Source organism: Pinus tabuliformis, chromosome J (genome assembly GCF_031772625.1).
Source record: "Pinus tabuliformis cultivar Carrire ecotype Pingquan chromosome J, CPIR1, whole genome shotgun sequence".
In the NCBI taxonomy this organism is placed as follows: Eukaryota; Viridiplantae; Streptophyta; class Pinopsida; order Pinales; family Pinaceae; genus Pinus; species Pinus tabuliformis.
The window spans coordinates 570,434,974-570,462,056 of NC_142295.1; the positions used below are offsets into that span (position 1 = coordinate 570,434,974).

General features: G+C 40.3%; 1 protein-coding gene across 5 annotated transcripts in view; it reads right to left on the reverse strand.

Annotated features, from left to right (window-relative positions):
* Positions 1 to 27,083, reverse strand: part of LOC149228268 (uncharacterized) — a 110,158-nt gene that overhangs the window by 62,022 nt on the left and 21,053 nt on the right. For 2 of the 5 annotated variants that reach the window (XM_089378130.1, XM_089378132.1), the window contains exon 2: positions 21,913 to 22,294. In XM_089378130.1, the coding sequence (XP_089234256.1) occupies positions 21,915 to 22,294 (380 nt within the window). In that variant the 3' untranslated portion in view covers positions 21,913 to 21,914. The other 3 variants (XM_089378131.1, XM_089378133.1, XM_089378129.1) reach the window with 3 other exon arrangements.

Consider the following 27,083-nt stretch of genomic DNA (forward strand, 5'->3'; position numbering starts at 1 on the left):
GCCCCTGTGAAGTGGTACATAGAGAGTTTTACTCCTCAACCTATTTGCAAGTTGTAGTTTTGAGTCACGACTACTCACTGATAAAGACATATTTGGAGCCTTTTCAATCTTCTCTGTCTATACAATCTTCACCCATATCTGGAGCCTTGTCATCTATGTCTCACAGCAGGTCAAATTTATTAGAATTAAGGAGGATTTAATGGAAACATGAAGACATGGTAGATGGTAACAAAGCTTCCATTCTCACTCCCATTTCCATATTTAATGGATAGGAGCAGAAATGAGTAGCTCAAATTGCAGAAATTATAAGCACTCTAGTGCAAATCAAACAACAATTGGTCCTCCTTGAGACAGTGCAATTTCTTAAAAAATTTAGTTGAAAATCTGAACAGAGATGCACTTTCAGTGGCCTCTAATAAAAGGATGTTAAACCAATGAACAGAGATGCACTTTTAGTGGCCTCTAATAAAAGGATGTCAGACCAATGAACAGAGATGCATTTTCGGTGGCCTCTAATCTGATGATGTTAGACCAATGTGAAAATAAGGACAAGAACACAATGATTCAGATGATAAATCCATGGGCATTAGAGAACAGGAGCCAGCATGCAATGACACAGGACTGGAGGAAGCAACAAGACATCTCATTGTTATTTAGTATATGTTTTCTAAAATAATTAGTAGTTTAGGCATCTATTACAAGTTATATAGTAGCAGAAAAATATGGAAAATTTTGCCTAAAGGATATCAGTAAGCCCTGTAATTGTGAGAAAGTAAAGAAAAGAGAAATTTTTCCACTTTTGCACCTATTCAGATTTCTCAAAAGTCAAAACAATTTATCTCTTGCTTTTCTCAAGGAATCCCCTTTTGCAAGAACCAGGGAGAATATTAAATACCAAAATTGTGGTACAGGATGCATCAAAGTGAATAGTAATAATGGAAGGGATAAGTGTCCTTATCTAAATGGAAAATCAAGGATAATAAAAGAAATGTGGTGTGTGAGTCTGGGTTGATGACAGGTTCCTTTGGGCATTACATGTCAGGAGAGGAACATATATTCATCTTGCATATGTCTATTCATCATCACCATAGCAAACCAAAGCTACAATAACTAAATCTGCTCCACCACTTTTAGCAAAAGAAAATTGTGAATGAACATTATAGCTGCAAATATCACTTGATACATAGCATCATAGTTGTATTATCTTTCTCCTTTGTTATATATGTTAGGGATTAAATCTTTCTGCAAAGCAACAAGAACAACCTCCAGACCACACTCCCAAACCCCAAAAACATCCTCTATTTCATGGACTCTATATAGAGCTACATGCAAAGTATGTAACATGAAATGTAAAGATCATCACATCAATTGTCTTTGTTTAGTCCTATTACCACAAAATTTAGTACCCTGGTGCTAGGCCACACTAGATCCCCCAACAAAAAAGGGATCCACCACCACTGTCACCTTAGTAATGGATTTCCTTCTTGTTTTGTGGGCAGATGTTATCCCCATAACTGTGTCAGGACTCATGCATGAAGCCATCGCAATGCCTTAGAGGAATATGTAGTACATGTAAAGAGTAGGCTTTCAAGAACTACCTACAACTTGGGGAAATTTTACTATCTTTATGTTGAACAACATATGTAACATTACTGTTGTTCTATCGACAACTCATGATATATACTAGCTAGATACAATATAAATACATGAGTTATATGGGTGCTCTGAGGCTTACAAATACATTTTGCTTCTTTCTGTTGCAAATTTTGAGGTAAGAACAAGATAATGCTCAACAACAACTCAATGGTTAATGATCACAATCTTGTTTTGACAGTGTTACAGATGCACTATGTAGACCACAACATATAATATTTTGCATACTTGAGCATTATCCTGCTGCCTTTGCAAATTGAAATGATCACATGGATATTATTCCTTCCTGTTGTTATTTCTAAGCAATGGCAAACATAACCCATTTATGCATATCTGTGTGGTTTAGTGAGCACTTCATCTTAGTTATGTCTCAGTTGAAGTAATGAAGATACCAAGGCATGGATATCCCAACAAAAGCCAATAAAGACAATATTGGGATTTAAAGCAGCTAGGAAGCATATGCTAATATTAGATAACCTAGTCAGTAATATTTTTGAAATGGTGATCAGTAATCGAGAGCAATTGCTACTGCACCACACTCCAAATTTGATCAATGATTTACCCATCACTTAGTTACAAAATCAGTGTATATTTTTGGCAGTGTGATGGTTACCAAAAATAGTTATTTTCATTCCTATAGTGAAACTATTGATTCACTCTTCTTTTAGCTTGTCTGGACAAATTTTGGCCACCCAACCATAATGATGTCCTATAGGGATCCCAGGTTTCTCAGCAACTTTTGGCATGATCATGGAAGTAGTTTGGAAAAAAAATTCAATATTGACTTTGTTCCACATTGAGATTGAACGTCAAACTGAGGTGGTGCTGAATTTTTTTTCCTTGTTTGTAGACTCAAAGATTAGGTCCAATGCTTCCACCTTTAATTGAAATAAATTTACTACTGCTTTTCTTTTATTGAGAATCCACCGTCAAAAGTCGCTTGGAGAACTGTTATCACCCCAAGAAACTCTCCTAGGTTGTATCTCAGAGATGCTCGGGAACATTACAAACTCAACAAAATTGTTGGAAATGGGTGGATGAATGGAAGGAATGATGCATATTCAAGCCAGATAACCACTTCTACTATGCTTAACCCCAGACATGGGTGAACACCCCCAGACTACAAGGCTTTAGACCACCAATTACTCACAGTTTGAGGAATAAGTGAACATGGAGAATACTGACCACACCAGCAGATGCACAAGACCATGTGATGGCCGGCTGCAACCAATAAAAGGTCTATAAATCTATTTCCTAATGCACAGATAGGATGACAACTCTCTGGCACTAAGCAAACAGAAACCTGCATAACATATTCAATGATACATACTAGATTCTAACACAGAGGTGGGATGACAATCCCTCTAATGCTAAATAGAACACATGAAAAATGCATAACAGGCACAGCCTAGAACAAAGAAGAAGTGGAAAGTGAGCAATTAACAGCAAAAGAAGCTTGTATTAGTTGAAAATGAAGACCAGACACTGCAGGTATCACAGTAGTTACAGTCTCCAGAAGTTGAACTTTACATCAAAACAATATCTATCAACCTTCATTACATCTTCTTTCTGGGTATATATAGAGGTTGATTACAAAAATATCTGCTATCCTATGCGTGGAGGGGTCATAATGGACCACCAACCACATCACTATCTGATATGGGTCTCTGAAACAAACTGATGCTTCAATAAATAAGTTTAACATTCTCTGTTGCTCAGTCGTCCTTCCTGCACAAGTGGAGTACAAAATGAAACGGGCTCCATTACTGATTAGTGCATTTAACCACTCGAGGCATGTTCTTCTTGCTCTTCAACCATAATGCTTTTGAATGGAGTTGTTGAAGAATAACTGCACTGGGTACAGGTAGGTGATCGCCTTCGTTCTTCGGCAGCAGAGAACAGTCAAAGGTGGCGTAGACTTCATGGCAGAGGCGTGAGTATGACGAGAACAACTTTCGGCCGTCGGATCACGCGGATGCACGGCTAAGATCGACTCACAGGGGGTATCGGGAGAAAGCGTGAATGGAGAAGTGTGGGCCGTCGGATCGTGTAATTGAACGGTGGAGATCAGTTTACGGAAGCTATCGGGAGGAATGTGAGCGGGGAGAACATGGGCCGTTGGATCTCGGGCAGGGAGATCCAACGGTCATCGGGCGATGAAGTTGCGCGATGATTAGCGAGCGGGGAGGGCGGTTTTATTGACGGGCGGTATTCCCCGCACCGCCCCGGGAGGGTAGGCGGTATCCGTAAGCGGGAGCACGAGCACATTCAATGAGCGACACATGGCAGGGGGGACTGGAGGGAAACCACTTTCCCCGCGTGCTATCGTGCGTGCAGCTTTTGGCGGCGGGAAGCGCGAATGTCGTCCGATCGTGCGACAAACGATCGAACAGCAGAGGTTTTACCGCACATGTTTATTGATTGATGTGACAGGGGAGGGCCTCGCCGGTAGTTGTTTTTTTTTTTGTATGCGCACGGTTAGATGACCACGGTCTCATGGGTTTAACTTTGCGCCCGGGACCCGAGGGAAAAAAGGATTACGGGGTTTATAAAGGATTATAGAGGAAAACAGAAATAACGGGGTTATGGGAACATAGAAAAATGAAGGAGGAGGAGGAAACGGAGGTAGCTGGAGTTATAGAGTTATAAAGAAAATGAAGGAGAGAAGGAAAACCAACTGCTGTGCCCCCCCCCCCCCTTTTGATCATCAACAACCCAATCAAACCTGCATTTGTCCTTAAAATGTTGAAAGTAATAGTAGACCTAACACTGGCTCCTTCTGGGGATGAGATCCTCCCTGTGAGATCTCAAGAACCTGCAGATCAATGCCTTCCTGATGAAAACAAATTAGCAAAATTCTCATTGTTCCATTGGGCATGGAGTCTGACTGAACCTATACAAAAACTGATAAAACAAAATATTTACAACTTTAAGGCCAAAAGACCTAAAATCACATAAATTTTCAGAAAACGCCCATTAATTGGGCCATCAAAAACTGCCTCTCCTCCCATACTTTTCAGTATGAAGGTGTTGTTCCCCTGAATCTGAGAAATGATGAAAGGCCCTGTCTAGAAAGCATCAAATTTCCCATGACTGCCTTTCTTTTCTTTTAGTGCATCCCACTTCAAAACCAAGTCTCCAACCTGAAAATTATCTGTCTTTGTCTTCCTGTCAAAAGCATCCTTGATCTTTTTCTGATGTGCTGCAGCCTTTTCAACCAGTTGTTCTCTAATCTGATGTACCTCTGCTAAATCAGTGATCCTCTTTGCCATTTCCTCTTCTTCATTCTGCTCTTCTTGAAGGAATTTTGCGACAAGGAAAGTTAACTGAATTGGGAATACAGCTTCAGTGCCATATACCAGCCTGAATGGAGAATTTCCTGTAGATTTCTTAATGGTCACTCTGTCAGCCCACAGTGCATACTTGAGCTTAGAATCCCAATTCTTTTTATTGTCCTCCAACAGCTTCTTAATTATCCTTATCAGGCTTTTATTTGAAGATTCTACTAGACCATTTCCTTGAGGATAATATGAGGTGGAATGAACCAGTTTAATACCCATTGAATCACACATATCCACCAATTCTGGCTTGACTTTGAGTAAGTTCTGAAGGGATTTCTAGCTTCAGCAAGAAATTAACTATTGCAGAATACCAATCACAAGAAGCTAGATTCTCGGCCACTGACTGCTTTCTCTCTTGTTCAGCTGCTTCCTCTTCTTCATCTGTCTGACCAATTTCTGCAATTGTGCACAGGAAATCTATATCCAATGATCTGCAATTTTCTTCAGCTAACAACCTGACAAGACACTGACCCCTGACAAGTTTGGTGGGCTTCAGTTCTATATTAAATTCAGTTAGCTTTGCAATCCATTTAGCCCTTCTTCCATCAGCATCAGGTTGTGTCACGACATCTTTTATTGCAACAAAGGGTACATATGCAATTATCTTGGAATGCAAGATATAAACTCTGAAAGCTTTCAAGGATTTGATAAGGGCATATGCTTGTTTTTCAATAATGTCATACCTCAATTCAGCATCCCTCAAGTTTTTGTTGAAAAATGCCACCGGATGCTCTGAGCCTTCTTCATCTGCTTGCAATAGAACTGCTGCAATAGTGTCTTCAGAGGCAAATGAAAATATATGGAACTCCTTGCTGTAATCTGGACTTATTAAAGTGGGAGCCTCCATAATAGCTTTCTTGATGGAATCAAATGATTTTCTTGCTGCATCAGTCCACCTGATTTCTAACCCTTTCTTCAACATGGAAGTAACATGCTTCACCAGTTCTGTAAAATTTGGTATAAGCCTCTTTACAAAATTAATTTTGCCCAAAAAGGATTGGATATCCTTCTTCGAGCTTGGGGCAGACAAAGTTTGTATTGCTTTTACTCTTTCTGGGTCAATTTGAACACCTGCAGCAGAAACAACATGTCCTAATAGCTTGCCTTCTTCTAAAGCAAATTGTGACTTTTTAGGATTGACTAAAATTTCAAACCTTCTGCACTTCAGAAACACTTATTTCAAATGATGCAAATGGTCTTGATGGCTGCTAGAATATACTGTTATGTCACCAATGAAGATAAGGACAAATTTATCCTTCTCTCCTACAAATGCTATATCAATCCAAAAGGCATCTTGGCATATATAAAAATGCCCCAAGGAGTGGTAAATGCAGTCTTCTCTTGGCCATCTGGATGCACAGCAATCTGATTAAACCCTAAAAATCCGTCCAGGAAAGACATCATTTTGGCTCCTGAGACCTTCTACAACAAATGCTCCATCTTGGGTAAAGGGTAATTGTCTTTCTTTGAGCATTTGTTTAAGTTTCTGAAATCAACACACAGTCTGATTTCTCCACTTTTCTTCCTCACTACTACTAGGTTGGCTACCCACTTGGAATATCTGAGAGGGACTATGATTTTGGCAGCCAACAACTTTTTAATTTCTTTTTCAAACAGTGGAAGAAGCATAGGATTTATTGGTCTCAGCTTCTGTTTGAAAGGAATAGTGGCTTTCTCTAAAGGGATTTTATGCTGAATAATCTTTTTATCATAAGTTTTTAGGTCACTATACTCCCAGGCAAACACATTAGCAAATTGCTTCATTAATTTATAGTATTCAAAACTTTGGTCAGCAGACAGATGAGAGGACAAATTTATGTATCTAGGCTGACCTGGACTCCCTATATCATGCTTACAGACTGCAGATTGGTCTTCTTTTTGGGCAGCCTTGTAAGGCACATCATTCTAGTCAAACAGTCTTTCTAGAGGAATTAAACCCTTAGGAATATGATTGTTGGGAAGCTGGACAATGCTATCTTTGCCAATTTTATTTCTAAGCTGGGATTTGGGGCTTTCTAACAAGGCTTCATTATCTTGGTCAATTTGCATTTCAGAAAACTCATCAATGACTTGTAGAAACCTATTTATCTCATCATCATCATCAAAAACTTTCCAATGCTGGACATTATCAGGCAAGGATGGTCTATATTTCATTTGGACTTCATAAATCAGTCTAGGAGGCATGGGAGGGATAAATAAACTAGCAGACACAACAAGGGAATCAGCAAGCTGATTTTTGGCTCTAGGGATATATGAAATACAGAAATTTTCAAAGGAATTTTTGAGTCTCCATACCTCATCTCTGTACGCTTTCAGCTTTGGGTGCTTTGCCTGAAATGTTTTATTTACTTGCTGAATGATCAAATCTGCATCTCCAAATACCTTTATGCTTCTGATTCCTCTGTCTTTTGCTGCATTAAGGCCCAATATCAGAGCCTCATACTCTGCTATATTGTTTATGACTTGAAAAGCCAGCTTGAAAGACAGCTGAGTTCTTTCTTGCTCTGGAGATACTAGCACCACCCCTGCTCCTGTAGTCTCCCTGGAACATGCTCCATCAAAGAACATCTCCCAAACCTAACTTCCTTGCTCTTCCTCAGCCTGATTTGATGGTTTCCTGATCTGCATTGCGGCCTTCTGAGATTCTTCTATTTGGAGAATACACGCTCCAAAATCAATGTCCACAACATAAATAGGATGATTGGTAGGATTTTTCTCATCACTAATGATGTATGCCAGTTGTGTTTCTCTATATAATCTCCTGCTTTCTCCTCCAAAAACTGGGACAGTAGCACAAGATAGATCATTTTGCAATGTCCCACCTAGTCTCTTAATCCACCCTCTGGACAGCAGCATGCCAAACTTGGGAGGGACATTTGCTACCACAATATCCATCATCATACTCTTCATGGGCAGCTGAGTTAGGGTAATGGCCAGGTCTTTGATTAATCCTAGACATTTCACTTTCCTTGAATCAAAAGAGAATAAATCATGATATGGTCTGGTGATGTCAAGGCCTAACTCTTCCATGACAGCTTTAGGCATTAAATTGTGGCTGGCCCCTGTATCTAGCAGGCAATTGTGGAGGATTTTGTCATGAATGGTCAAGGAGACATAAAAAGATGGAGAATTATTATCACCAGGTTCAATCATGGGGCTAAGCACAACAGCAGGCTTATCATCTTGCAAATTGACAGAGTCAGTGGAGGTCTGTGTGGTTTCCAGCTCAAGAGCTTCAAGGATAGGCTTTCTAAATACTTCACTCTTCACCAACTCTATCAGGGGCACAGATATTTTTAATTTCTGGACTTCTAACTCAAGGCTGAAAGAGGAAGGTGACTTATTAGAACCTCTTACCTCTTGAACTGGAGCTTTGATGATGACTAGGTCAGCGACTGGTCTTCTCTGTCTGATATTCTGTGACTCTGTTTGAACAACAACTCTTTGGGCAGGATTTTCCTTGACATTTTTTGCATTTGACCTCAGATTATATCTTTGTTGTTCACCAGTTTGTAGAACAGCCTCTCTGTCCCACTCCGGACTGTCTTGTTCTTGCAGCAAAGATTCTTCATAAGCAGCCAATGCCAAAAATGCAGCGCTGCCTTTATCTTCCATGCAGTGAATTGCATCCTCGTCTTCAAATTGTTCCTCCTCCATGACTACATTTTGAAAAGGAGCTTTAACTTTCTGTTCTTCTTTTGATTCTTCACCCCTCTGAATAATTTGCAACTGTTCATTTGCTCTTCTGAAAGGATTTGGGTTTCTTGGAGCAAATGTATTCTACTGCCTTGTTTTTCCTGAATTTTGCTCAACCTTTAGCTTAGAAATTTCAGCAGCCAATGACTCTATCATCTTAGTCATTTTGTCTAATTTAGGCTCTACAAGTGATGCAGAGGAAGTAGAACCCTGACCTCTCTGCCTCCTTCTGTCAGCTTGACTTTTGAGCTTTTCTGCAGCCACGATATTAGACTCTACTTCTAGAGTTGCATCCTTCATGTCTGCCAGAGTAGCACATCTCTTTTCTCTCAACAACAAGCAGAAATCAGAGTCAAAAGCATTGACATAAGTGAGTTTGGCAAAGGTGGGGGTAGGCTTTACTTCAGCTGGTATCTTATTATACATACAATTGAATCTTTTATTAAAATCAGGCAATGATTCCCCATTTTCCCTCTTCGAGTTACCAAACTCAGTATGATAATATAGCAAGTCCTTTTTATCTCCCCAATGCTTCAAAAATGCATCATCTAAGGCTTCAATATCAACAATAGATCTAGGGGCTAGTTCTCTAAACCACTTTCAAGCCTCTCCATCAAGGCTCTGGACAAAAACTCTCATCCACACATCGTTTTCACTTATATCTAAGTTATCAGCATAACTATAAAAAGCTTCAAGGTGTTCTTCAGTTATTACTCCCTCTGTGCCAGTGAACTTAGGCATATATTTCTGATACTCTCCCACAGGCATGGGATTTAAAGGAACAGGCAAGACCAAGGGTCCATATCTAGCAGCAACAATTCTTTCTATCTTCGTGGGTGCTTGCTGGCCTGCCATGATTGGGATATGTGGAAGGATACTAGCAGATTGAGCAGTTTGAAACAATGAAATAGATGACAAAGACAAAGGGATGTTTTGGACTGTATGGGAAGCTTTGGACTGAGATTCAAAGGGGAACTAGATGGACAAGGGGTTGTATTAATCTCTAAAGAAATTTCCTTAGTAACTGTGCTGGGCTCTAAATCTTCAAACTGTATATCTTCAGCTATAACTTTATCTTTCAGAGATGCATGAGATTTCTTAGGCTTACCTGATCCTGATGCCCCTTTCTGTGATGCTTTCTTCGATTTGACAGTCCTCTCAGGGTCAAGCACTGGTTCAGCTAGTGATTTCTGAGGATTTCTTCGAGTATGCCTCACAAACTGAGCCAGAACTACAACATGGAGTCGCCAAAGGTTGGTCTTCCTCCAATGGAGTCACCAGATAGATGATTACAACCAAAAATGTGCCCAGACTTTGTCTACCATCAAAATCTAGAACTGTGTCGTTATCCCAAGGAAGCTAAGCTTCAATCTCCTCTCCCCGGCAACGGCGCCAATTAATGTTATCACCCCAAGAAACTCTCATAGGTTGTATCTCAGAGATGCTCGGGAACATTACAAACTCAACAAAATTGTTGGAAATGGGTGGATGAATGGAAGGAATGATGCATATTCAAGCCAGATAACCACTTCTACTATGCTTAACCCCAGACATGGGTGAACACCCCCAGACTACAAGGTTTTAGACCACCAATTACTCACAGTTTGAGGAATAAGTGAAAAAGGAGAATACCGACCACACCAGCAGATGCACAAGACCATGTGATGGCCGGCTGCAACCAATAAAAGATCTGTAAATCTATTTCCTAATGCACAGACAGGATGACAGCTCTCTGGCACTAAGCAAACAGAAACCTGCATAACATATTCAATGATAGATACTAGATTCTAACACAGAGGTGGGATGACAGCCCCTCTAATGTTAAATATCAAGAGCACATGAAAAATGCATAACAGGCACAACCTAGACCAAAGAAGAAGTGGAAAGTGAGCAATTAACAGCAAAAGAAGCTTGTATTAGTTGAAAATGAAGACTAAACGCTGCAGGTATCACAGTAGTTACAGTCTCCAGAAGTTGAACTTTACATCAAAACAATATCCATCAACCTTCATTACATCTTCTTTCTGGGTATATATAGAGGTTGATTACAAAAATATCTGCTATCCTATGCGTGGAGGGGTCATAATGGACCACCAACCACATTAACTATCTGATATGGGTCTCTGAAACAAACTGATGCTTCAATAAATTAGTTTGACATTCTCTGTTGCTCAGTCGTCCTTCCTGCACAGGTGGAGTATAAAATGAAACGGGCTCCATTACTGATCAGTACGTTTAACCGCTCGAGGCACATCCTTCTTGCTCTTCGACCATAATGCTTTTGAATGGAGTTGCTGAAGAATAACTGCATCGGGTACAGGTAGGTGATCACCTTCATTCTTCGGCAGTAGAGAACAGTCAAAGGTGGCGTAGACTTCATGGCGGAGGCGTGAGTATGACGAGAACAGCTTTCGGCCGTCGGATCACGCGAATGCACAGCTAAGATCGGCTCACAAGGGGTATCGGGAGAAAGCATGAATGGAGAAGTGTGGGCCGTCGGATCGTGTAATTGAACGGTGGAGATCAGTTTACGGAAGCTATCGAGAGGAATGTGAGCGGGGAGAACATGGGTCGTTGGATCTCGGGCAGGGAGATCCAATGGTCATCAGGCGATGAAGTTGCGCGATGATTACCGAGCGGGGAGGGCGTTTTATTGACGGGTGGTATTCCCTGCACCGCCCCGGGAGGGTAGGTGGTATCCGTAAGCGGGAGCGCGAGCACATTCAATGAGCGACACGTGGCAGGTGGGACCGGAGGGAAACCCCTTTCCCCTTGCGCTATCGTGCGTGCAGCTTTCGGCGGCGGGAGGTGCGAATGCTGTCCGATCGTGCGGCAAATGATCGGACGGCAAAGGTTTTAACGCACATGTTTATTGATTGATGTGACAGGGGAGGGCCTCGCCGATAGTTGTTTCTTTTTTTTGTATGCGCACGGTTAGATGACCACGGTCTCATGGGTTTAACTTTGCGCCCAGGACCCGAGGGAAAAAAGGATTTATACGGGGTTTATAAAGGATTATAGAGGAAAACAAAAATAACAGGGTTATGAGAACGTAGAAAAATGAAGGAGGAGGAGGAAATGGAGGTAGCAGGAGTTATAGAGTTATAAAGAAAATGAAGGAGGGAAGGAAAACCAACTGCTGCGACCCCCCTTTTGATCATCAACAACCCAATCAGGCCTGCATTTGTCCTTAAAATGTTGAAAGTAATAGCAGAGCTAACAAGAACAAAGGCCTCAAATCCCTCAACCCATTCTCTAAGCCATGTGATACATCCTTGCAAGGGATTTCACTTGTAATGCCCAAAATTTTGTTGTAGCATCCCTCAAAATAAGTAGCCATTGGCAACTGTTTGACTCCAAATGAGTGATAATTTGTTCTTCTAAAGCCCTATCTTTTCCATTTTTTCTTCAATTTCCTGCACCAATTTTGGTACATTGGATCTATCCAAAGTTGTCTTCTCCCTATTTTCCTGCTTTATCGATATAGACTCGTAGCTCTAAGGAGAAGGATGATGAAGATTTACCTCCACTCTTGGATGCTACTCACCATCTTTCTATTCCTGAAATCCTTTGTTTACTTTGTGATATTATTTCTATCCTTTCCTTCTTAATCCTATATGCCTCGTGCATAATCAGAGTGTTAAAGTGACATGTGATAATAGCAATGTAGGAAATGCAGTGAGGTCCAATCCTCTCCCTATCATTTCATTCAAAAAATTACTTGCACCGTTGCATATAATTTGATAAGACCCTATGAGATCCTCTTGAACTTCATCTACAGCCACTGTGATTAAGCCCACAAGCAAATGCTTTGTTTCTACATTTTGGAGCTCGCCACTTAAGTGACTATTAATATACAAGCTAGTAAAGGTTTCTATTGTATGTTCTTGAAAAGGAAAAGATGATTGAGCCTTGAATTGCTTAGTCAAGACTCAAGACTCAATACTTGTTTAGTAAATATTGGATTTACCACACTTGAGTTTTTGGCACTGCGCTCAACAACCATAAGGGCTGAAGGTAATGCCTCAATTGTATCAGCAATCTGAGAATCTGATGTGCAAGGCTAAAAACTTTCACGAAGACTTGAAATTACTAAAGATAGTCCACTTGATATGTAGTTGCTGGTATCAATGTTGTTCTTAGCAAACCACATGGGGTTGTGTATGTTGAATATACTTGAAGAAGGTTTTCATCCACGATGATTTGTATGATGTATAACCTTCAACAATGGCAGCAATTGCACTATATGATTTTCCATGACAATAGTAAGAGCACTTTGTTTTGTAATGGAAACATACAATCGTTTTGTAAGAAATATGGTGAATATGAAAAATGCTAATGGGACTTGGAAATGGTGCTTGCTACAATTAGTATGGTGCATCAATAATAGAGAGGATGATGAAATGGAGTATATAGAGAAAGTGTGAAATGGAGGATAAGGCATGGAGTATGAAGATGATGATGATTCTTGCAAATAGAACTTGCAATAGGATGTACAATGTTTATTTGTTGTGATGATTTTTGTATAGATACATTAATCCTTCCAATTGTTTTATTGTGTAGGTATCTTGGAATTCTTTGTTTCTCAATCTAGTTTGAGATCTTCATTAACCTATTGCTATTCATATTTAGTCCCTGCGTACTTGAAAACACTTATGAACCAAAAGTTTTTTTTTCCTCCTTTTTTTCCTTCATTTTTTCATTTTTCCTGTCAAGATATTGTTGCCATTTTCGGTTTTCACTAGTGCCTTACCCCATTTATCCTAATAGGGTTTTCATGAGAAGGAATTCCTTTATTGTAGACTTAAGGTTGCCTCCATGGTGGTTTTCAGCCAAAGGTCTATCCCAAGTGCATTAATGAGGTTTCCACTTGGATATTATATTATTATTATTATTATTATTTTCTTTTTCATTTGCAATGTTTCTGATATCTAGGCGGCTTGAGAGCATTTTTACTCTCAACCACACCAAATTGTTAGGCTTTGAATATGGTTGTGACTTATTCCTTTTATAGAGGCTTATTGTAGATATTTTCTAAAGAGCGACTACAACAACCCTTGGATTTCTTAGTGATTCGCCATTTTGTACTAGTGATTCGCCATGATTTTACAAGATAATATAATCTGGCAAGACATTCGCCAAAAAAATTATATATACATATTATATTATAAATAAAATTGCCTTCCATTTTTCCTATGTATCATGGAGATTCTGTTGAAGTTTCTAAGTTTACTTATTTAGAAACCCTCCATGCACTTTATCTGATTTATTCCTACCTACTTGTTATTTTTTTTAACAAGTTATTTACAATGTAAATACTAAAAATAAACACTAGTGCATGCTCAACATATTACAAATCAGCAACTAAAAAGAAACAGAGACAAACACACCATATGACACCATTATTTTTGGACTAATGTCCCCGGAAAAACCCAATGTGGGAAAACCGGTGCAGCTTTCTGAGGATTTTCTTATTAAGCAATATCAGAGTACAATCTGGGTGCCGAAACTGGCCTACCCAACAGAGAATTTCCTTAGCAGTAATACCTCTCTGTTTCTAACAAATCTACTGGCTGAAACCCCGGATAATCCTTCCGGCGGCTACTCAGTAGCAATCTGCCCCAGAAACCCCAGTGTTTGCCCAATCTGAACTACGTACGTCAACCCCAGGAGGCCCTACGTCAGCTCTCTAAACCTCTGCATCAGCTACGCTGGCCTCTCTGGTGCTCTGCACAGCACTTAGCTACCTATGCGTGGCCCTACGTAAGCACTGGCTGCTCCTGCGTCACTCTCTTTGGCTGCTTTGCTGCTATCCCAACACTATCTCTGCCTCTCTGTCTCTCTGTACTCAATGCCACTCAGCTGCTCTTTGATCACTGATTCTATCTCTCTTAGCAAACCCCGCTCTAGAGAATAGAATGATTGATCACTCTAGTGTGTTCTCCAAGTGACCCTCAAGCCTTCTCTTATACTTTTCTTGTTGACATCTCAACGGCCGAGATTAAGTTCTTAATCAACGACTAAGATTAGATCTGGCTTGATACTTGTCTTTTGGACCACTCTAACACAGATTCATATTAATACACATTAATGTTTTATTTTCCCTAAGTTTAGACTTAGGGACTCCATTAAAAATATTAATTATTTTAATATCTCCTGATCTATTTAGAATCTACCCAAACCCTTTCTGGGTATTGGAGATCTCATGTTCCCCAACCTCTCCACCAAATTTCGTGGCTAGAGCACATCCGATGCTACCCCAAATCAACAGATTCGCCCATTTATTATACATATAAATTTAGGGAGCCTCTTAAAATTTTCCCTAATCAACATTATTCCATACATTCGACATGAAGAAAATAGATATTCAACAATTAGGTGCACTTACAAGATATCATGCAAAGATTCCATCCATTCGTCTAAAGAATAGCTCCAAAGATAACCAAAATCAACTCCAAATATCAATGTTTATTTATAGATCCAATCTCTACCACAATAAAAGAGGGCCAAAATTTCTCTAGAGAGAAAGAGTCTGAAATCTCCAAGAGTGTGATGATGAGAAGTTACATTTGAGGCCTCCTCTATTTATATAAGGAGTTTGAATCCTTATTTTAGCCTAATGCCCCTAAAAATTATAAAATAATGTGTTAATACAAACTAGATCACAAGTCAACTTAGTAGCTAATGTGAAAACATAAAAATCCTCTACACATGTGAGCCGAAATAGAGTAAAGTGTTCACATCATGCAAGCATAAGCCCTTCTAGGGCTAGCGTTGAGGGAAAATGGTGCCAAAACAAAAGTAGAAGCCCTCTAAAATCACTATCTTAGGGTTGTCCCATAGATCTTTATCATAATCATCCTATGGACTCCAATTTTGGGTTTGGGACAAAAAAATGGGTCTCATGGGTCTCATGGGTCTCCTAGTGGTGTGAATTTCTGATTCTACTGGTTTGGGACAAAAAAATGGGTTTCATGGGCCTCCTAGTGGTGTGAATGTCTGATTCTACTCCAACGTTGAGGGCACTGAAGATGGTGCTAGCCCTCCCATGTCTCAAGGTATGAGATAAACCTCATCTGGGCCCTGGATCTATTGCCTGACCCTGAAGGACTGCTAAGCTAGTTGGGGGCATGCTGATCCAAGTGCATTAACCCATAAATGATATAGCGAAAAGTGCAGGAGCTTTGTGGATGTTGAAGGTGCACATGGATAGAAATGTTGCTCTACAATTGTTCAAAGTCCCATGGCTTTGAACACATCACCTACGGGTGTCAATATGCTCCTTTGGTGGACTTGGGCCCCAATTAAGTTGCCCAGCCCATTATGAAACCACCTATCAATCACACTCAATATCCAGTCCTGCAACTTCACCATTAGGGACATATAATCATTTTTTCATTTAATTGGACCAAGCTTGAAGGAAATGGGTAAATTGACATTTCTTATAAGGCTTCCCCTCCAAATTTGGGGCTTTGAACTCGTAATGGTGTTACCTCCCTAGATAGAAGTGGCTAATAGACAATCCTATTAGGTATTTCCATCCCCTAAGGGGAAAGACATGTCCTAGGTCCACCCTTCAATCAATAGGTGCCATGTGAATAATGATGGAATAGAGAGGAAAATACTTGATGGCCAAGTGCCATGGTCAAAGGGACCAGCATGAAGGAAGCTCCACATCCTAGGTGTATAGATGTGAGGAGGGAGAAATCGTGGATGCATGAGCTACCTCGGCCTTTGTTTTTCCACCCCTCTAACTGCCTTTCACTTTTTTCTTGAATTTTCTTTGTATTACTGCTCGAAGCTCCAAGGAATGAGAGCATGCTTTGTATGATGTATAGCAGTTATTACCCCCTTAGTGGTGGGGCAATTCATTTCCCACCAAGGATTGGGACATGCAAGGGTTCTTTTTCCATGATGTGGCTGGGCAACATCAGCCCCATAACCGAGTGATGGCTATAATATGGAGGTAGAGCTCATGTTTAGCTTTTGCCCATGTGCTAATTTGTAAGTCTCGACCATCTTTTGCATTTTTATAATTTTCTTTCTTTTGTTTTGCTTGTGGCCATTATATGCTCTTTACTTTTCTTTTAGCTGCATCTACCTCCAGGGGCAAATTTCTAGGCCCAACCCAGGTATGAGGATATATGAGTGTCGAATTCCATTGAACTAATTGCAATGTTCCGAAATAGGAAAAATAGTGATATACAAAGAAAATAACACATGCAAGCACAAAATTTCCAAAAATCAGTGAACACCCATGAAATCTCCACAAATACCACGCAACTGAGCCGTTTTATTAAATATATGGAGCAAGAGTACAATGGTATGGAAGGAGTGCACCTGGGCTTGCCTCAAGGGAAAGCTTGACAAGACCTAGGTGAGAAAATGCAACGCCCAGAAGAGAGAGTGAGCTGCCCCAAATAGGCCTTGCGTTGCCCCAGAAAACTACACTCTATGCTAGAAAGATGTATCTAAAGGTCCCACCTCTCGTGCTCAGAAAATTCTACATAATTAGCCTCGGGCTCCTCTCAATAAACCCACCAAAACTCAAAAAGGGTTTGGCCTAGTTCTGACCTCTGAAAATCGACCCCAAATACCATGTCCTCCTCAAACTAGCTGGAAAATACGACCTATCTAGAAATGTGTTGAAGCAGCCTTCCAATTCCCCCAAAAATGTTGAACTCCACTCCCTCGATGATCTCCTCAAACTCCAAGCACAACCTAGCCCCCAAATTCCTTTCCTCAACCTTCCACGTGTGCCCAGAAATTAGCTTCTGCGTTGACCCATAAATTGTGCCACTGCAATTATCCGAAAGTGGTTAGAGTCCCTTGTTGGAATTCCCAAATTGGCTTGAAATCGCTATTGTAGGTTCCTCTTAATTTTGCCCACAAGACCCAGAAAGGAATTGGTACCAATCCTTCAAACCAGAAAACCCACAAAATGGAGCAATATTACCAATAGTTGCTGGTTGGAAAGAGACTTGTTTGACCCTGCTAGAGTGCTCAGAAAATTCAACCAAATTAACCTTGACCTCTCCTCAATAAACCCTGAAAAACCTAGTAAGGGTTGGGCCTAATTCCAACCTTCCAAAATTGACCCCAAATAATGTGAGCACCCTCTACAATTGGGTAATTCGTACTTCCTGGTAAATAGCTGCCAAAGCCCTCCAAAATTAGTTGAGGATACCTCCAAGAATTATCCTTATGCCCCCTTGCAAATCTTCAGCCCCAACTCCGGTACAAGCCTCCACAACCGACGTGCTCCTCTAATGACTGCGCAAGCCCAGTAAGACTGCCTTTGCGTGTGCACTGGAGGAAGAATTTTGGCCAGATGACCAGCCACTGATTCAGCCCGGTAAACTCCACCCAAGAGTAGCAAAATCCAAGGCAATTATGTCCCCAAAAGTCCGAAACCAATGTTGCTCTGAAGCTCCCTCTCCTAGGAAGTGCGTACTTCCCTTCTGCGTCCAGTCTACCCCAGAACAATTCGATTTCATCTGTATAATACTCCCAGACTAGCTCACAAGTGTGGAAATGTCTCCCCTAGGGTGGCACTCGAAGTCCACCAAAGTAGGAGTTGAGATTTCCCCTCGGAAATCTCGTGTGCTGAACAACACTTTGTTGACCCAGCTAAACAACTTGAGCAAACTATGGTTCAAATATCAAATTAGCAAAAACATCCCCAAAATGAGGCCCTCCACCTCTATTTACCTTGTTGCACCTTCTATTCCTTCATGTGGCCCCCACAATCAGAGTTCCCTCTCCTCTTTCTCCCCACAAGTTCGAACTCTCCTAAGGGGTACGAATTCCCTTTGAAGTGGTCCCCACATTCCACTTGCGCTTTGATTTATTACCTTTTCTAATGTTTGGAAGCCTTCTTTTCCTAAAAAGCCAAATAGGGTCCTCCTAATCCACCTTTCCTAAGTTCTAACGCCAAAATATCTCCTGATGGTCAAAATTGCAAAAATGGAATTTCTTCTTCACCATATTAATTAATTGGGGACACTACACCAATGGTCAGTTGAACCCGAAGAACGGAGGTCGATTATAGGGCTCATGATGTGAGATGGAAAGTGGTAAGTATGGAAAGGGAGAGATGAGGCTATGCTATCTCAATCAGGGTTTCTCAAGTAGTGCCCTTCCTAAAGCCATGGGCCATTAGGGGAGGTCCCACTAGATTAGGGTTGAAAATTAACCCCCCATGTAAGGTGAGAGAAAAAAAGTATGGTCAAAGTCCTTCCTTCTTCCAAGTTACCCCATAATCCATGTCAGATTCCCAAATACAAATAAGCATAAGCCCCTGCATGCATAATGAATAAAGAACCTTTTGGGTCAAATGCCCACCTTCCAACATGTGCTCTTAGCAAACAGGCGAGGAAACATGTGACTAATGTAGGTGACTGTAATATGAATGGCACATCACATCGGCTACTCGGTGGCTATAAGGGGTTGCTGGCTACCAGCTAGAAGAGATGAATAGGAGAAAAGTTTCTCCTAGGGGTCAACCACTTTTGGTGGGTAACAAGACCTAGGTTGTCTAGTGAGACTTTGCACTAGGCCTACTATATTTTATGGTACCATGACTAATCCTGAAATCAGTTTTAAAAGAGTCTTCTTCAAATTTTTGTTGTAACTTTTTTCGGCAAAGTTTCATAACAGTAAAGCTAATGCTCAAACATAACTCTATGCTTATTAGCCACCAACATTCTCACAATTCCATGCCTATTATCCCAAAAAATATCCTCTAGCATTACTAGTATGTTTTTCATGTCATGCATGGCGTGAACCATGGGAGCTATTCTGCAGCTCTCTTTACCCCAGTTCAAACGACCATTAGACTTCTTAGAGAGATCAAACAATCCAACCCAACAAAGAACAAGATGTTAATAGCTTTATTATTTATGTGGCATTTATTGTTGGTACCATACTGATTCATGTCATTGTAAAGATTATCACATGCATATTTTATTATCATGTACTAAGCCTATAACATGAAATTCCCTAGGGTGGTTTCCGTCTGGAATATACATTATTGAGAATCAAGATAGATTGATTAGTGGGGATCCAGTGGGACAGTCATACGGATGCCTGGCTGATGGAAATTGGTAGCTGCCAGTTATTTCACATCTGTATGATCATATATGTTCTATCTTTAGTGTGCTTCTAGATTTTATTCATTACTCGAGCATGCCACATGAGAGGTTATCTAGGTTGAAGAGAGAAGAAGTATCTTCAACTGTCATTTCCTACTATTGTCATAGGCTCTAAAGTGCTAAAGAAAGTGCTAAGTCTGATCACTGCCTCTTTCTTTAGCTTGTGTTCTAGCTATGATGAACCAAGACACTAACAACTAAGGATGCCAAGGAGATTTGGAAAACTTTACAACCATTTGCAATGTTTCCTCTTTCCCCTTCAAAACTTAAGAGGACTCTTACTAAAGTAAATTATCAAACAATGACTATTGATTCCAACTTCTTACTTGTATTTCCGAGAGGAAAGCCATCTAGTTGGACAAGTCCTTGACAATGGAAGAGGTTAAATCCTCTGTTTAGACTATGTGGGAAGTGAAAACTCCAGTGAGGATAAGATAACCATTGAATTTTAGTGGTGTATGTGGCTTAAAACCAAACTAACATTAATATTATAAATTAGCATTTGTTTTATAAAATTAATACTAAAGAATCCAATAGAGATACAATTGGTACTCAAGTTGGCTTACAAGATTCTAACCAGGATTGGCTAAAAGGCTAAAGTTAGTTGCCAATGTGGCTGGAGCCTAACAAACCTATTTTGGTCAAGTTGATGCATCCCCAACAAACTAATCTCAATATAAGAGCTTATAAAGCTGGCTAAAGAATCAAGTCAAAAAGTTTTGTTCTTAAATATTGAATTTGCTAAGGCTTGTGGCATAGCTCAATAAGACTTATCCTTAACATGCTTTTATAGATGGGGTGTGATCCAAAATTTCTAGAGACAATCAGGTCCCTATTCTCCTATGCTCCAAATAATGTGTTAGCCAATTGCAAGCTCTTCAACTTGTTTGAGTTGTCATTGTCCCTAACCCCTTCTGAATTATTGTAGGTGATGCTCTTGGGTATCTTCTATGGGCTACTAGAATACAAAGCAAAGGGGATCCATCTCCTTCAAGACCAATAAATGCCAAAATTCCCATTTGTTGATGGCATGGTCATATCTCCAGAATTGACTCAACAGGTGGTCCATGGTTCCTTCCATTGTCTAGATACCTTTTTTTTAGTCTTTGGGACAAAGATGAGCAAGCACAAACTAATTTTCGGGTGGTTGTATCAAACACTATCCCTGATTGCATTAATCCTAAGGAGAGAGAATAATCACAAATAGAACTATTGAATTAGACTAAGGGTTAATTAAAATGGCTACGATGGAGAAAAAATGCAGATAGTCTATGATGTTTTTGCTAAGCTCCATCTACTTACGAAATTTGAGAATTTTCAGTATCAGCTGCCAAGTAGGACAGTGAGAAATGCTTGTTCTCCTTGCCTACATGGGCACAGAAAGCAAAGTTTTTTTATGCACCTCATTATGGATGCATGTACATTTCATGATTTTGTATAATATATGACTCGGCTTGAAAAGTAAAAAAACATTTAAATGACTCATGATTTATTATCAAAATATCCAATAAGAGATGGAGATGAACGAAACAACCATGACCTTCTTTAGCATTTATTATATCCTTGTAGTCCCTCAAAATATATACAGCCTGTAGGTGGTTTGACATAATGTCAGAAGGTATATTGTCCCACGTTTTGTTTTTTCTCCATCAAAAGGCAATCCAAATCTAGAGCAGTGATATCTGACCTACTCAATATGTTCAAGAAATAAGTTTTATATATCAGTAAAAGAGGGAGCAATAATCATATATGATTATTCCTACATTATATTCAGAAAGACCGGCTATGCATGGAAGCTAACAAGGCATGGAGGAATCATCATTTTATCCCTTCTTCTAGAGTTACAGCCATTAGTAGATGTAGATTGCCGCACTTGTACAGGTAATGGTGAGTTCAGAGAGCATGTATCAACTAAAAACGTTTGAGATAGTACATTACCATAGCAGCATATGACTAGAAAATGTATTTCGGTTTCATAGATACAATGCATTACACAAATATTCACATAATGAATATTTCAAATTCATGGAGAATTTGCAAAGACTAAATGAAAAAACATGTATATATACCTTTATGTGATATCATGATCCAAAGGAGTTTCTGATGTCGGAGATGAAAGAACACTTGCACTCTTCTCTCTAGCATCTACTAGCATTTTCACCACCTCCCGCATTGTTGGTCTATCAAAAGGTGATGTAGTTGTACAGAACAAAGCAATTTTCAGAACTAGAGACATCTCTTCAACTGTTCTCCGTTTGCTTAGATCTACACGATTGTCAAGTACTCCAGAGGTCAATGAAGTTGATTTAATTGACCTCTTCACCCATGTAACAAGGTCTCCTCCTTGGTCAAGGGGTTGAACAGGTGGCTGTCCAGTAAGTAGCTCTAATAAAACGACACCAAAACTATATGTGTCACATTTTTCTGTGACTCTCATTGTATATGCATATTCTGAAAACAAGCCAAAAGAATGTCTCAGATAAAATTTCCATTCTGATCGAAAAGAACCCTTTCAAATGCCAGAATGATTTGTCATTCTTGTTATTCAGTGTCCTAAAACATTGGAATTTCTTTAATACGCAAATAGATGCATTAAAGGTGCACTTCTATTACCATTTTTAATATCTATATAATCTACATATGCACGTCTTTGCCAACTGAAACATTTCCCTCCTTTTTCATCTACGACCACATAAAATAACTCATGACTCACCTGTAAATCGAAGTTGTTTTCAGAGTGTATTATATCAAAAACCGTGTTCAATATTGCAAAATTATTTTTATAATAAAACAACACAGAAATACAAGGAAACCATGTTATAATTTTAAAATAATAATGATGACAAAAATAAACTAGGGTGCATATTGAAAGGTGATATCCACCTTGGTAACATTTCACAGGGATTTCAGACATAGAATTTTATGGTGAAAGAAGGAATTACACTAATGAGGGAACAATGTAAGCCCTAGGAGAGGTCCCTGATTCACTGAGTTTAGCAACTCCAATTTGTTTACTACAGTGTAGGATTGTCAATACTAGGGGTAAAATGGCGAGATAAATTAATGTAGACAATTATTATATTTTATTTCATTTACTAGTCCAAGGAGTTAGCTCAACCAATTATCACCAATGTTCCTATGCATTTGGCTAGTTCCATACCAATACATACTATTACCCCTCATGTCAACAGGGGTACATATGAAAACTTTTGCAACATATATCACCACCATTATAAGCCCAAGGTCACAAGTCAAAAGCATTGTAACAACCATGCGAGGCCATGTATTAGGCATCCCAAGCCTGTATCTTGTTCTTATTGTTTGTATCTTGTTGTTTTGGCCGGACCATGGCCCATCCCTTGAAATTCATCTCGAGTTCCTTTTGTCCTATATAGGATTGGAGGGCCTTAGGTTAGCTTGCTTGAGGACTCATAGTTTTATGGAATCCTACTTTTGTAGGGGTGATCACCAGTGTATGGGCCACTCCAGCCTACGTCAAGGTGTACCTATGTCTTACTACAAGGTTAGAATCTATAGAGTCTATAGGTGGCCTTGCCTTTGGTGCATTATCTGTCAAACAACTCTCATGCATGGCAATCTCATTTTGATAACTTTCATAGTTCCTGAGGCAGTTTACAGTTCCCAATGCAAAGTGGTCTCGGTGGTCAAAAAGTCAATTTGGTCTCAGTTTGTTCAGCTTGATGAGAGGATTCCATGCCACATAAAAAATTTCCAATCATATGAGGTAGTGGCTAGTTACAACTTGGTCAATGTTGGTCAAATATGTCAAATAGGTTTCCAAGTGGCAAAACAGTGCCAACGTTAAGTAGTATGGCACATGCATTACATCAAAAGTTGTCTACATAATGAGAGTAACAATACTCAAGTGTCGGATTTTCCAAATTCCTTGGGGAATTAAAGAATCAACATAATGCGCAGATGCAGTGTTGCAGGGGAACCCCCCTCGATCCCGCTCCCAATCCACGCTCCGGGAGGGAGCGACTTGGGAGCGGGTCGGGAGCGCGCTCCCGAAATCGCTCCGGTAAAAAAATTTGCACTCCCTGCCTATTTCTGGAGTGAAGCAAGGAGCATCGCTCCCGTCGCTCCAGGAGTGATTTTTATAACCCGGGAGCAGTCAGGAAGCGACCACTCCCGACCGCTCAAAGGTTATAAAAATCGCTCCCGGAGCGACAAAAACGACACCGAGAGCGGACCACGAGGAACAAACAAACAAAAAAGAAATGGGGTGGAAAAAAAAATCGCTCCCGACCGCTCCCGGGTTATAAAAATCACTCCCAAAGCGACGAAAATGACACCGGGAGCGGACCGTGCAAAAAAAATTATTGGGCGCGGAAAATTAAAAAATAAATAAAAAAAATTCGGTTTTTTTGGAAATAAAAGGAGGGAGGGAAGCAGGGAGGGTTTCATTTCATCATTGTGAGAGTGAGAGTGAGATTGAGATTGAGAGAGGGAGATTGAGAGAGGGTGAGAGTGAGGAGCAAGGAGAGAGTGAGAGAGAGCAAGGAGAGAGCAAGGAGAGAGTGAGGAGCAAGGAGAGAGCAAGGAGCAAGGAGCAAGAGAGTGAGAGAGCAAGAGAAAGCAAGGAGCAAGGGGAGATTGAAGAGCTTGCAAGGGGAGATTGGACGCCAAAGAGGTAGGCTCTACAATATTGAATAGAGTGTCTAGCAATTTTTTTTTAATGTTTATTAAATTATTCCTAAATAAATAAATAATTTTTTCTCTATTTCCCATTCCCATTCCCATTCCATTTTTTTAAATTTTGCAGATTCAAAACTTCAAATTTCAAACATCATGGTTATATTTCTTGGCATTTTCTTCTTCTTGGTTCCTTTTTTGGTTATTATGGTGCTGGAGAGTAGAAAAAGGAGGGTTGAAATTGAAAATGAAGAAGGGGATGAAGAAGGGGGACATAGTGGATTTGATGAAAACCCCGGTGAGGAGGAGCTGGAGGAGAGTGAACATGAGTCAGCTCAAAAAACTAAACAAGACCAAACCCCATTGTGGAAATATGTTAACAGGCCTGAAGCAGGGAAAGGGGGTGGAACCACTAAATTTCATTGCCCCCATTGCAACAATAATTACACAGGTTCATACACCTGTGCCAGAAAACACCTCTATGGGAAAATGCCATGGGATGGAGATAAACAAATAGGAATCAAAACTTGTATAGGTGTGTTAGCAACAGATAGAGCCAAATACATAAGGGAAGAGGAGGAAGCCCAATACAAATCTAAAAAATCAAAGGGTTTCTTTGAACCAAGCTCACAATCACATGCACAAAGAACTCCTTCAGGATCCTCCCAAGGCAGTGGATATGGAGACACAGGGTCACTAGGTTTAAGGCGTAGAACCATATCAGATTTCCTTGATGAAGGGTGTAGGAATGATGTGGATTCAAAAGTTTACAGGTTTCTCTATGCATGTGGGATACCATTCAATGTTCTTCGCTCACCTTATTGGCACGAAATGGTTTCTGCCATAAATGATGCCTCTAAAGGATACAAGAGCCCTGGGTATGAAAAGGCAAGAACCGTTGAACTTGATCATGAAAAAAGCAAAAATACCACATTCTTTGAATAGAATGACAAGTTCTTGGACTAACCATGGGGTGTCCATTGTATCTGATGGATGGACAAATGTAAAAAGCAAGCCATTGATAAATGTTCTTGCTGTGTCTGTTAGTGGTGCCATCTTTCTTTCAGCATATGATTACTCAAACAAGTTCAAGACCACCATCAACATTGCAGAACTATTACTTGAAACAATTGACCGTATTAGGCCATACAATGTCATCCAAGTCATCACTGATAATGCTCCTAATTGTAAGGCAGCGGGAGCAATTATTGAGGATAAATACCCCAACATATTTTGGTCTAGGTGTTTGGTTCACACAATGAACCTTTTGATGCATGACATTGTTAAGAACAAAAACGAACATTACAAATGGATTGGTGATTTGTACAAGAAAGGCAAACAAATGATAAAATTTATTACAAATCATAGCAATACCCATGGCCTTTTCCGCAGTCACTCAAGATTGGAGTTGTTGAAGATTGCGAGGACTAGATTTGGTAGCTATTACCTCACTAGAATGAGCAGAAGCCCAGTAACCATGATGTAGTATAGGTTGGCATCTGCCTAACTCTTAGTGAACCCCAATCCTCAAATGTAGTTGTCGATATGACTATACCACGCTCTCAAAGCCTGCTTGAGCCCATAAAGAGATCTCTTCACTCTACACACGCGTCTTTGTTGAACTGCTCAAACCCCTCTAGCTACTCTATATAAATCTCCTCCCCAACTACTTTGTTGAGGAATGTTGTCTTCACGTCCATTTGGTGGATCTTCCACCCCATCTGTGCTACAAGTGCCAAAATAGTCCTGATGGATGAATATCATGCTATTGGGGCAAAGGTCTCATCATAGTCTATGCCCTCAATCTGTGAGAAGCCCTTGGCCACAAACCTGGCCTTGTACTTCTCCACACTCCCATCTGCTCCATGCTTCACCTTGTACACCCAGCGTGAGCCAACTACTGATTTTCCCTCAGGTCGTGGCACAATCTCCCAGACATCGTTCTTCATGATGGAGGAATATTCCTCCACCATGGCATCCTACCAAACCTACTAAGAAGTTGCCTCCTTATAACTAGAAGGCTTAGTGTCCACCACCTCTGTCATCAGTGCCATATATCTTGTGTACCTTTGTGGCTGCTTGCTCTACCTAAACATGGTGCTAGGAGCCTCAACATGCTCTTGGGCCTCCTGAATCAACCTATCAACCCACTTGGCTCTCTTCCTCCCTGTGCCAAGAGTCTCTAACTGAGTAGCTGCCTGCTCTCGTCCTGGTCTCTTCTCCTCATCATCATGTAGATCATCCTACTCTGCAGCCCTCTTGCCACCTAGCTGAGACTCAATCTATGATCTTGGTTGAGGCTCCTCCTGCTTGGGAGCGAGTAGCTCTTCCTCAGGTATTGCAATTTGCTCTCGCTCTAAGGACTCCCTCAGAGCTCGATCCTCCTCAAACCTCATATCCTGCATAAGAACTGTCTTCTTGAGTCTTGGTAAATACACCTTGTATGCCTGAGTTGTCTCATTGTATCCTACAAAAATACCCTTTTCTCTTGTGGGCTCTAGCTTCTTCCTACTATCTTTGGACACATGGGAATAAACTTTTGTGCTAAAGATACATAAGTGTGAAACATCAAGCTTCTTGCTTA